The sequence below is a fragment of the Cebus imitator genome, unplaced genomic scaffold (genome assembly GCF_001604975.1).
Source record: "Cebus imitator isolate Cc_AM_T3 unplaced genomic scaffold, Cebus_imitator-1.0 Scaffold2, whole genome shotgun sequence".
Taxonomy (NCBI): domain Eukaryota; kingdom Metazoa; phylum Chordata; class Mammalia; order Primates; family Cebidae; genus Cebus; species Cebus imitator.
In genome coordinates, this window is record NW_016107317.1 from 9,154,728 (window position 1) to 9,167,363 (window position 12,636).

The window sequence follows — 12,636 nt, forward strand, 5'->3', positions numbered from 1 at the left end:
AAAAAAAAAAAAAGAAAAGAAAAAAAAAAAAAGAACTACACGTTTACAGATGTTCCCAAGTCATCTATTCACATTTAGCAGCACACTAATAGTAGTTTCAGTAAAATTAGTTTGAGTGTGGTAACTCACACCTGTAATCCCAGTACTTTGAGAGGTCAAGGTGGAGGGGTTGCTTGAGCCCAGGGCTTTGAGACCAGCCTGGGCAACATTATGAGACCCTATCTCTATAAAAAATAATAATAATAATTTCAGTAAAAATAGTAGGGTAATTTCAGTAACATTATGTGGTTTCACTCTGTGTTTTAAAATAAGGATGATAAGTTGGTAAGTTAGTGTAAAGATTTTAGATTTTCTTTGTGAGAGTCCTGTATTTACTGATGTACTTAGTGTACATCAACAATATGTTTGATAGTATGATAGTGGTTTACATTTGGTCACATTCTTTTTCATTTTCTAGAACTAGTGTTTATGATTCTCGAGCACGAGAAAGATTGCGCCAGATTAAAGAACAGAAAGCATTGGCCTTACAGCTTCAAAACCAGGTAAAGAAGAAAATCGGAATAATATTTTAAATAAATTGTACATCCAAGTAGAAACTATTTTGGAAAGTTACCCAGATTTGGGTAATTGCTGTTGTACTTCCAAGATTTTATGGTAGCATAGCATGTTATGATATGTGGTAAATGTTCTTGGTTTGTACAGTCAGTGCTACTGATTATACATAAGATAGTCTGCTACTTGTGATGGTTTGACTAATGATTTTTTGACTTTACAAAAAAGTTAAAGCAGCACGTATTTCAGCAGACTCCTATACTTATGACGGGTTTATTGGGACATAACTTTATCATAAGTCAAGGAACATCTGCAGATTTCTTTATCCCACTTATTCTGAAGTTTTATCTTTCAGAGACTGCAGGAGCGGGAACATTCAGTACATGATTCAGTAGAACTGCATCTTCGTGTACCTCTTGAAAAGGAGATTCCTGTCACTGTTGCCCAAGAAACACAAAAAAAAGGTCATAAATTAACTGATAGTGAAGATGAATTTCCTGAAATTACAGAGGTAAATTACATACACTTAATTTCTACACTACCAAGTATTATGTTTAGAAAGAATTCTTTGGATGAATTTCAAACATAAAAGCAATAGTGGCTGGGTGCTCTGGCTCACACTTTGGGAGGTTGTAATCCCAGCACTTTGGGAGGTTGAAGCAGGTGGATCACTTGAGGTCAGGAGTTGGAGACAAGCCTGGCTAACATGGTGAAACCCCATCTCTACCAAAAATACAAAAATTAGCTGGGCGTGGTGGCATGCGCCTGTAATCTCAGCTACTTGGAAGGCTGAGGCAGGAGAATTGCTTGAACCCGAGACTATGTCTCAAAAAAAAAAAAAAAAAGGCAATAGAACACATGGTATTTAAATTTTCTTGTAAATTTCTGCTTTCATTTATTTTACATACTAATCTGGGCTTTATTTTTTTAATATTAAAAATAGATAAATGAACTGTGGGGTGGCTTTTAACAACTTCAGTGAACAAGCATTTAATACATTTGTTTTTCATTTCATGTGCATTTTTACTTAATGCACCCATACAATAGTTTGACCTCAAATTGTAAGCTGAGACTTGCTATTATTTTTTAAGTAATAAAACCCATTACAGAAAATTTGGAAAATATAGAGGTCTGTGTACATTTTTAAATAATGTTTCTTTTTTTTTTTTTTTTTTTTTTTTTTTTTTTTTTTTTTTTTTTTTTTTTTTTTTTTTTGAGATGGAGTTTCACTCTTATTACCCAGGCTGGAGTGCAATGGCGTGATCTCAGCTCACCGCAACCTCCGCCTCCTGGGTTCAGGCAATTCTCCCGCCTCAACCTCCTGAGTAGCTGGGATTACAGGCATGCGCCACCATGCCCAGCTAATGTTTTGTATTTTTAGCAGAGACGGGGTTTCACCATGTTGACCAGGATGGTCTCGATCTCTTGACCTCGTGATCCACCCGCCTCGGCCTCCCAAAGTGCTGGGATTACAGGCTTGAGCCACCACGCCCGGCCAATAATCTGTTTCTTTATCCATGCTTCTCTTTGAAAAACTACCATGTAGCTGGTGAGCATAACACATTTATTATAGTTGTGCTGAATTCCATATTTTACATTTAAAATAAAAAGATCTCTAAGAAAATTTCTAAAAGGCACTGCCTTTACTCTCCTACTGCCTTTTATGAAAAATTCTATTTCTTAGGAAGTCATTTGGACCAGAGATGTAAAATACAGTTAATTTTTCTCATGGGCCCAATTTGATAGCAGAAGGTTATTTCAGACTTTAGGAGTTAATATGGAAACAAGGGTCTGAATGTTGTGCTGAAAAATAGAAGGGAGGACTAGATGAAGTGCAAAGAAGTAATTGGGGATTACTGGGAAGAAGTAGAAACTAAAACTTCAGGAGAAAATTGATTAACAGTAAATTTATAAACAACTGAATAGTGATAAATATAGTCTGAGGATTATTTGGGGCTTGGTGAGAAATCTGGTTTGTCTGAAGCCACGTGTGTTTGATGTCTTGACACCTTTTGTTTTCCTAGGAAATGGAGAAAGAAATAAAGAATGTATTTCGTAATGGGAATCAGGATGAAGTTCTCAGTGAAGCATTTCGCTTGACAATTACACGTAAAGATATTCAAACTCTAAACCATCTGAATTGGCTCAATGACGAGGTAAACTTGCACCTGTTTTCACATACAAATAGTAAACATTAAGTGGCAGTTAAATTAAGGCATTATCTCACTATTTCTCAAAATGTGGTTCATGGATGAACTGCATTGGAATCTTCTCTCATAGGCCTCTTCGTTGTCTTAAGTGTGAGGGAGTGTGGTGGAGACAGGCATTATTAACAGACATTTCAGGTGTGTTTTAAAATAAAGTCTGAGAACCACTGAATTTACCTTTTCTTGTATTGAATATTTGAACACTGAAGAAGACATTCATTCAGTGGTATTCTCAGTCTCTTTAAGGCTTCTATTCTGCAGTTCATCTTTTCTGAGCAAATAAGTATTAACTGACCATGTTACAGCATGAAGGAATACATTGAGATTTCTTTATAAGAATCCAGTTCTACTTCCCTTTCTACCTAAGTTCTACTTACTTTAGATCACCTACATTATGAATGATAAGCTTTCCAAAATACCCTGCATTTATGTTATATACGGTATTTTTAAAATGGACATTGAAAAAGTTATTATTAAATATGTGAGGTACTGGGGGAGAAGTTATGGTCTTCATCTTGCAACTCCAATTTATTTTAAGTATATTAATTACATGACAGTTTTTAAACTGATCTATTCCTAAACCTGTAGGTACCTGTTTTAGAAGGAAATTTTTACATCAAAAGAAAACTGGGTTGAGTATCTTTCCCTAAGTACTTCCCTTCTGTGAGCATCCCTGCCTAATTTGAGTATACTCAAGCTTCACAGCTGCGGAGGATTTTAAATTTCTCAGTGTAGTAATCAATAAATATTCTAGATACCCATATCCTGTTTTTGTATGATCAGGATCTTCCAAATAATATTTGCTAATAACTATTGAGAATTTACCTCATTAGGTACGATTCATGTTTTATGTATTTTATTCATGTAATAGTCATCATATCTTTGGAGGTAAATACGATAGTTTTATCATCTCCATTCTACAGATAAAGAAACAAGGGATAGAAAGATTTAAAAACTTGCAAGGTTATACAGCTAGTAAAAGCAGAGCCAAGATTAAGACCCTAGCATTGGGTCTTACTACTATAATCTTACTACCTCAGAATCCTAAATTGGATCCTGGTCTTAGGAACAAATATATAGAACTTAGGAGCGACGTATCATGCACAGGATGCTGGCTTTCTCTGGAGCCAGCCCCGTTCTTTTTGCCACTAGTTAGTTTATAAGATAAAATTTTCAGAAGCACTCACTCCCTGAATAATAAGGAAGGCATAATTTTGTTACTGTCTTTCTTTAGAAGAAACCATTTTTGCTTCTTTTGGCTCAAATATTACAATACTCGATCAAATAATAGAAGAAAAGAGCTCACCAAATCAAAGGAGGAAATGAAAATCAAGGATAGTTAATAAGTATCCACTGATAAGTTATTTTTGATTTGTGGGCCTTTGCCATTTATTTCCTGCCACTGCTGCTGGGGAGAGGTCAGCTATTCTAAAGGGAGAGTAGCCTTTAGTGTGTTGTAAATCATGGAAAACCTCCTAGAGGGCAGCAATGAGTAGGATATGAGCTGAGTTCTTGCTATTTACTGTGGCATTTACCTCAGTGAGATTCCTTGCAGAGAGAGCATTCATCAGGACATATTTTCCATTCCCTGGGCCCATCAGAGGCTGGATTTTTAGCAAGCTAAGTTAATGGAAATTACATTATTTTAGAGGAGATGAGAGGAAGGAAAGATTCCCTGTCTACTTTATCCCTACCACACCTAGCCATAACTTTTGTTGAGCGAGTGGATTTCTTCTCAGTTCAGAATAATGTTATCCTTGAAAGTGGGTGCCAATTCACATGTCCATAATAATGATGGGAGCTATATTAAAAAGCACCATTTTCAAAGTACCATACTTTTTAGGCTTTCAAAGTTACTGAGAAACGAACATCCTGATGGAGTGTTAGTAGATATCCTTAAGTATTGATACTCATTGAAAAATACTTAATTTTGGCCAGACACAGTGACTCATGCCTAAATCCCAGCACTTTGGATGGCTAAGGTGGGTGGATCACCTGAGGCCAGGAGTTCAAGAGCAGCCTGGGCAACATAGCAAGACCCCATCTCTACAAAAAATTTAAAAATTAGCCAACCGTGGTGCCTGTAGTCCCAGCTATTCAGGAGGTTTAAGCAGGAGGATTGCTTGAATTCAGGAGTTGGAGTTTATAGTGAACTATGATTGAGCCACTGCACTCTAGACTGGGTGACAGAACAAGACCCTGTGTCTTAAAAAGAACACAAAACTATCCGAGCACGGTGGCTCATGCCTGTAATCCCAGCACTTTGGGAGCCCAAGGCAGGTGGATCCTGAGGTCAGGAGATTGAGACCCTCCTGGCCAACTTGGTAAAACCCCATCTCTACTAAAAATACAAAAATTAGCAGAGTGTGGTGGCATGCACCTGTAATCCCAGCTACTCGGGAGGCTGAGGCAGGAAAATTGCTTGAACCTGAGAGGCGGAGATTGCAGTGAGCTGAGATTGCACCACTGCACTCTAGCCTGGTGACAGAGTGAGAATCTGTCTCAAAAAAAAAAAAAAAAAAAAAAAAAACACACAAAACTTAATTCTGCTTCTCAGTTATGAACTGTCAATCTTCTCTTGCAAATAATTTGTCCTCTGTTCAATTCTCTTCTTCCCTCAAATAGATATTTTCATTAATAACCACTTCTCTTCTTTTTGTTTCCTGTTTTATAAGCTGTATTAAAACTTTCTCCAAAATAGGTGACTGATACATTATTCTTACCATTTCATAAACAAAGTACCATACTTTGTAGGCTTTCAGAGTTACAAGGGAATATAAGAACCAGAAAGTAAAAGGAATCAGATTCAGTTTATGAGGAAGATAAAATCCAGAAATCCTATGTTTGGGATATGTATGGAAAGCCATTAGGCTACCCTGTCCCTGAAAGAAAAGTAGACCACAGTACCTATTCCCACAATAGGGTTTAAGTATTTTTTTCATAAATGGATTTCTCTATAGGTGAGTTTGGTTAAATTCTGTACAGCTTCAAAGGACTAATGATTGACAGGATTAATATAATGCAATGAAACGTCTCAAAAATGGAATGTGGAAACTGGCTGCCATACAAAGAATACAAAAGGGCTTTTCACAAGATGGCGCCGAAAGTGAAGAAGGAAGCTCCAGCCCTTCCTAAAGCCAAAGCCAAAGCGAAGGCTTTAAAAGCCAAGAAGGCAGTGTTGAAAGGTGTCCACAGCCACAAAAAGAAAGAAGATCTGCACATCACCCACCTTCTGGTGGCCTAAGACACTGTGACTCTGGAGGCAGCCCAAATATCCCTAGAAGAACACCCCCAGGAGAAACAAGCTTGAACCACTATGATATCAAGTTTTCACTGACTACTGAGTCTGCCATGAAGAAGATAGAAGACTACAACACACTTGTATTCCTTGTGGATGTTAAAGCCAACAAGCACCAGATCAGACAGGCTGTGAAGAAGCTCTATGACATTGATGTGGCTGGCCAAGGTCAACACCCTGATTCGGCCTGATTGAGCCGAATAGGTTCGACTAGCTCCTGATTACAATGCTTTGGATGTTGCCAGCAAAATGGGGATCATCTAAACTGAGTCCAGCTGGCTAATTCTAAATATATATATATATATATATATATATATATATATATATATATATATATATATATATTCATCATTGGAAAAAAAAAATGAATACAAAAGGAGGCAGGAAGACTGTTAAAATCAGGACACTAGGCCGGGCATGGTGGCTCACACCTGTAATCCCAGCACTTTGGGAGGCTGAGGCGGGCAGATCACAAGGTCAGGAAATCAAGACCATCCTGGTTAACACGGTTAAACCCTGTCTCTACTAAAAATACAAAAAAATAGCCAGGTGTGTCACTCGACTGTCCCAGCTACTCGGAAAGCTGAGGCAGGAGAATCGCTTAAACCCTGGAGGTGGAGGTTGCAGTGAGCTGAGAGCACCACTGCCCTCTAGCCTGGGTGACAGAGCGAGAATCCATGTCAAAAAAAAAAAAAAAAATCAGGACACAATAGATAGGAATTTCTATATTGGATCAGGAGATTAGTTATTAATAGAAATATCTAATTAAGAGAAGGGTGGATAGAGTTAGAGAGAGGAGAAATTACGCCAGGAGCAGTGGCTCATGCCTATAATCCCAACACTGGGAGGCTGAGGTGGGAGGATTGCTTCTTCAGCCCAGGTCGTCGAGGCTGCAGTGAGCTATGATTGTGCCACCACACTCCACTCCAGGGTGAGTGACAGAACAAGACTCTGATACCCTGTCTCAAAAAAAAAAAAGAGAGGAAAAATTAGTTACAAAGGTAGAAATAGATTGAAACAGTCAAGAAACAGAAAGAAATATTTTCAAGTGGGTGTCAATATTAGAGATTATGTATTAATTCTTGGAGATTGAATTGGATAACTTCTGGAATCTCTTCCAACTTTAAAATTCTAGGTTTATTATCCTGAGACAAGTACTGCTTTAGGCTTTACATTTCTCTTTATGACCAAATGGTTCTCTTTATGGCCAAATAGTCCTTTGAGGGACTAACGATTGTTTTAAAAGGCATCAGATAAATTTGGAAATGCATGGATATAATTTAGGTATACAAGTAAGTAAAACTGACTTTTGCTTCTGGTCATGATAAAGGAGACACGAGTTACCCTTTCAACTTAACTAGAAAATTAGACAAAACATGAAACAACAATTTTCAGACATTGGATAACAGGTAGTACCAGGCAGTGATCCCTGAGGGAAGGGAAATAAAAGGAATTCATGCTATAATGTCCCCAGCTTCCTGGGGTGTGTGTGTTGCTGAGGGACTGGTAAATAGAACCTGTGCAGAGGGGTTCCCTTCCAGTCTTTGGCTGAGTACCAATTTGTGCTTATATGAGAAGAAGCTACCAGAGGCTGGGGAAAGAACCATCAGAAAGAAGGAATCAGCACAGTCTTAGAACCAGCACCGGTGTCAATAGTTTATGTTCCAACCAATTAGAGTAGAGAAACCTAACTCACAGGACACTGAATAAAATCCTCAGAGGGGTATTGCCCCAGAAATGGGGCCAAACTGACCCTAGAATAAAGGCTGCTCTGGACCCACCATCACAAAGCCTAAAAACAAGCCTCAAAAGCTTGAAACTGATCCAGATAACCTATATCCCGGAGAAAAGCCAAACAATATTTTAAAGAGTACAACAAATCCCAGCAACAAGGCCCAACATAAAATTTGCAACATCCAGCATCTAGTTAGAAGCGACCAGACATGAGGCTGGACATTTAGGGTGTGGTGGTTCACACCTGTAATCCCAGCACTTTGGGAAGTGAGGCAGGTGGATCACAAGGTCAGGAGTTCAAGACCAGCCTGGCCAACATGGCAAAACTCCATCTCTACTAAAAATACAAAAAATTAGCTGGGCATGGAGGCACATACAGCCTCCCAGGTAGCTGTAATCCCAGCTACCTGGGAGGCTGAGGCAAGAGAATTGCTTAAACCTAGGAGGCAGAGGTTGCAGTGAGCAGAGATAATGCCACTGCACTCCAGCCTGGGCGACAGAGCAAAACTCCATTTACAAAAAAAAAAAAAAAAAAGATCAGACATAAACGAGGAAGGAGAGTACAATTTATGATGAGGGAGAAAAGAAACACCCAGAAATAACCAAAATAATAGAATTAGCAGACAAGGATATTAAAAAGGTTACCATAAATATCTACCACATATTCAAGAAGATAGAATAAAATGAACATCATGAAGAGAGAAATGGAAGATATTTTTAAACAAGACAAATTGAACTTCTAAAGATGAAAAATATATCTGAAATAAAAATACATAAGGTAGTATTAATAGTAGATTAGACACTTCATAAGAAAAAATTTGTAAACTCGAATATATAGCAATAGAAACTGACAAAATGAGATGCACACAAAAAGCCAAAGAAAGATGTCAAGAGCATCAGTGAGCTATGGGAAAATATCAGACAGCTTAAACATGTAATTGGAGACCCAGAAGGAAAGGTGGGGGCATGGGTGGTGTTAGAATAAGTATTTGAAGAAACAGTGGTGGACTGACAAGTTTGAGATATTTTCCATACCCCAAGTAGAACAAACACCATGCTAAAATGTAGTCAAGTTGCTGAAAACTGGTGATAAAAATATTGAGTACAACCAGAGGGAAAAAGGCACATTAAGTACAGAAGAACAAAGAGAGGAATAACTGTCAAAAACCACGTAGGCCAGAAGACAGTGTGGCTATATCTTTAAAGTACTGCAGAAGAAACATTTGTCAGTAGAAATTCTATACCCAGCAAATATATCTTTCAAAAAGTCAGGCTGTACTTTTCCAGACAAACGAATGCTGATAGAATTCATCACCAGCAGACCTACACCAAAAGAAATGTTACATGTTCTTTAGGCAGAAGAAAAATATCAAATGGAAATGTCAGTCTACACAAAGGAATGAAGAGGAGTGGAATTGCCCTCATTTTTTCATACTCTAAAAGACAGGTGATTAAGGCAGAACTAAAACTACATACTGTGGGATTTGTAACATAGAAGTAAAATATTTGATAATCACAGCACAAGGAAGGAGACAAAATGGACAGATACACTGTTGGAAGATCCTTACACTTCACATAAAGTGGTATAATGTTATATGAAGGTAGACTGTAATAAGTTAAAGGCATAGTAAATCCTAGAGTAACCATTTAAAAAAAAATTAAAAGCAAGATGTATTTACTAAGCCAATAATGGAGATAAAATGAAGTTTTAAAATTCCAAAAAAGTTGGAAAAGAAGAAAAAAGATAAAAAGAACACATAGAACAAATAGGAAAAAAGAACAAGATGGTAGATTTAAACCCAACCGTATTGATATTAAAATTACCTGGATCAGCATTGTCCAATAGAAATGTAATGTGAACGACATATTTTAAATTGTCTAATAGCCACATTTAAAAAAAGTAAAACAGGCCAGGCACAGTGGCTCATGCCTGTAATCCCAAGCACTTTGGGAGACCAAGGCAGGTGGATCACCTGAGGTCAGGAGTTTGAAATCAGCCTGGCCAACATGGTGAAACCCTGTCTCTACAAAAAATGCAAAAATTAGGCATGGTGGCACGTGCCTGTCATCCCAGCTACTTGGGAGGCTGAGGTGGGAGAATTGCTTGAAGCAGAGGTTGCAGTGAGCTGAGATCTTGCCACTGCACTTCAGCCTGGGCAATAGAGCGAGACTTTGTCTCAAAAAAAAAAAAAGTAAAATGAAACAGGTGAAATTAATTTTAATATGTCGTATTTAAGGCCAGGGGCTCACTCCTAAAATCCCAGCACTTTGAGAGGCCAGGGCAGGTGTATCACTTGAGGTCAGGAGTTCAAGACCAGCCTGGCCAACATGGTGAAACCCTGACTCTACTAAAAATACAAAAAAAATTAGCCCGGCATTATAGTGCGTGCCTGTAATCAAGAGGCTAAGGAAGAAGAATCACTTGAACCTGGGAGGCAGAGGTTGCAGTGAGCTGAGATCACACCACTGCACTCAGCCTGGGTGACAGGGTGAGACTCTGTTTCAATTTTAAAAATATATATATATAATTTTTATACATTATATATAAACAATATATTTATATAAAATATATATTAAATAATATATATTATTTAATTGAATATATCCAAAATATATCATTTTGACATGTAGTCAAAATACTATCGAGATATTTTATTTTCTCTTTGAAATGTGCCATGCATTTTATACTTATAGCACATCTCCAGTTGGATTAGTCACATTTCAAGTGCTCAGTAGTAACATTTGGCTAGTGGTGGTCTTACTGAACAGTATAGGGTAAACATCCAATTAAAAGGCAGAGATTGGCTGTCCTTGGGGAGGCCAGCAAATTTCTGGATAAGGGGAACTGGTAGGCAGAAGAAAGGCATGCAGTGGCCCTCATGAGCCAGTACAGCAGATTTAGGCATGGATTCTGTGAAAGAACAACATCTACACCCAAGAGGGCAGCAGTTGCATCCTCCAGTTCATCTTAAGAATTTCAGCAATTAGTCATGCAATAAATGGTCTGGTTTTTAAAAATGTATATATTTTAAATATAGGTTTATATGTATATGTTATGTATATTACATACATGTGAGAAGAGGCAGAGATTGTCAGATTGGATAAAAAAGCGGTCTGTAAGGAACCATTTTCTTTATTTATTTTTGAGACGGAGTTTTGCTCTTGTCATCCAGCTTGGAGTGCAATGGTGCAGTCTTGGCTCTCTGTAACCTCTACCTCCCTGGTTCAAGTGACTTTCCTGCCTCAGCCTCCTGAGTAGCTGGGATTACAGGTGCCCACTACCATACCCAGCTAATTTTTCTATTTTTAGTAGAGGCTGGGCTTCACCATGTTGGCTAGGCTGGTCTTGAACTCCTGACCTCAGGTGGTCCACCTGCCTCAGCCCCCCAAGGTGCTGGGAGCCACTGCGCTTGGCCAAGGAACCATTTTAAATGTAAAGACATAGGTTTACAAAAGTTAAAGGACAGAAAAAATACACCCTGTAAACATGAATCAAAAGGAAAAGTGACTTATTAATATGATACAAAGTAGATTTCAGAACAGGGAATATTATCAGTAATAGAGACTTTTTAAAATTATACTTTAAGTTCTGGAGTACATGTGCAGGTTGTGCAGGATTGTTACATGGGTATACACGTGCCATAGTGGTTTGCTGTATCCATTGCGCTATGACCTATATTAGCTATTTCTCCTAAACATCCCTCCCCAATCCCCCCACCCCCTGCTATCCCTCCCCTAGCTCCCCCCACCCCCCAATAGGCCCCAGTGTGTGATGTTCCCCTCCCTGTGTCCATGTGTTCTCTTTGTTCAACACCCACTTAAGATTGAGAACATGCGGTGTTTGATTTTCTGTTCTAGAGTCAGTTTGCTGAGAATGATGGTTTTCAGCTTCATTCATGTCCCTGCAAAGGACCTGAACTCATCCTTTTTTATGGCTGCATAGTACTCCATGGTGTATATGTGCCACGTTTTCTTTATCCAGTCTATCATTGATGGGCATTTGGGTTGGTTTCAATTCTTTGCTATTGTAAACAGTGCTGCAGTGAACATACGTGTGCACATGTCTTTATAATAGGATGATTTATAATCCTTTGGGTATATACCCAGTAATGGGATAGCTAGTTCAAGTGGTATTTCTATTTCTAGATCCTTGAGGAATCGCCACACTGTCTTCCACAATGGTTGAACTAATTTACACTCCCACCAACAGGGTAAAAGCATTCCTATTTCTCCACATCCTCTCCAGCATCTGTTGTCTCCAGATTTTTTAATGATTGCCATTCTAAATGGCATGAGATGGCATCTCAATGTGGTTTTGATTTGCATTTCTCTAATGGCCAGTGATGATGAGCATTTTTTCATATGTTTGTTGGCCGCATAAATGTCTTCTTTTGAAAAATGATCATATCCTTCGCCCACTTTTTGGTGGTGGTGTTTTTTTCTTGTAAATTTGTTTACATTCTTTGTAGATTATGGGTATTAGCCCTTTGTCGGATGGGTAGATTGCAAAATTTTTTTTCCATTCTGTTGGTTGCTGGTTCACTCTAATGATTGTTTCTTTTGCTGTGCAGAAGCTCTTAAGTTTAATTAGATACCGTTTGTCTATTTTGGCTTTTGTTGCCATTGCTTTTGGTGTTTTAATCATGAAGTCCTTGCCTATATGCGTATGTCCTGAATGGTATTGCCTAGGTTTCCTTCTAGGGTTTTTATGATGTTAGGTCTTATGTTTAAATCTTTAATCCATCTGGAGTTAATTTTTGTATAAGGTGTAAGGAAAGGGTCCAGTTTCAGCTTTCTGCCCATGGCTAGCCAGTTTTCCCAACACCATTTATTAAACAGGGAATC

General features: G+C 38.2%; 1 protein-coding gene across 3 annotated transcripts in view; it reads left to right on the forward strand.

Moving 5' to 3' along the window:
- Positions 1–12,636, forward strand: part of SENP1 (SUMO specific peptidase 1) — a 66,911-nt gene that overhangs the window by 42,795 nt on the left and 11,480 nt on the right. For all 3 annotated transcript variants that reach the window (XM_017529215.2, XM_017529199.2, XM_017529189.2), the window contains 3 exons: positions 458–542; positions 908–1,063; positions 2,577–2,708. In XM_017529215.2, coding sequence (XP_017384704.1) covers positions 458–542; positions 908–1,063; positions 2,577–2,708 — 373 coding nt within the window. The remainder of the gene's footprint in view (positions 1–457; positions 543–907; positions 1,064–2,576; positions 2,709–12,636) is intronic.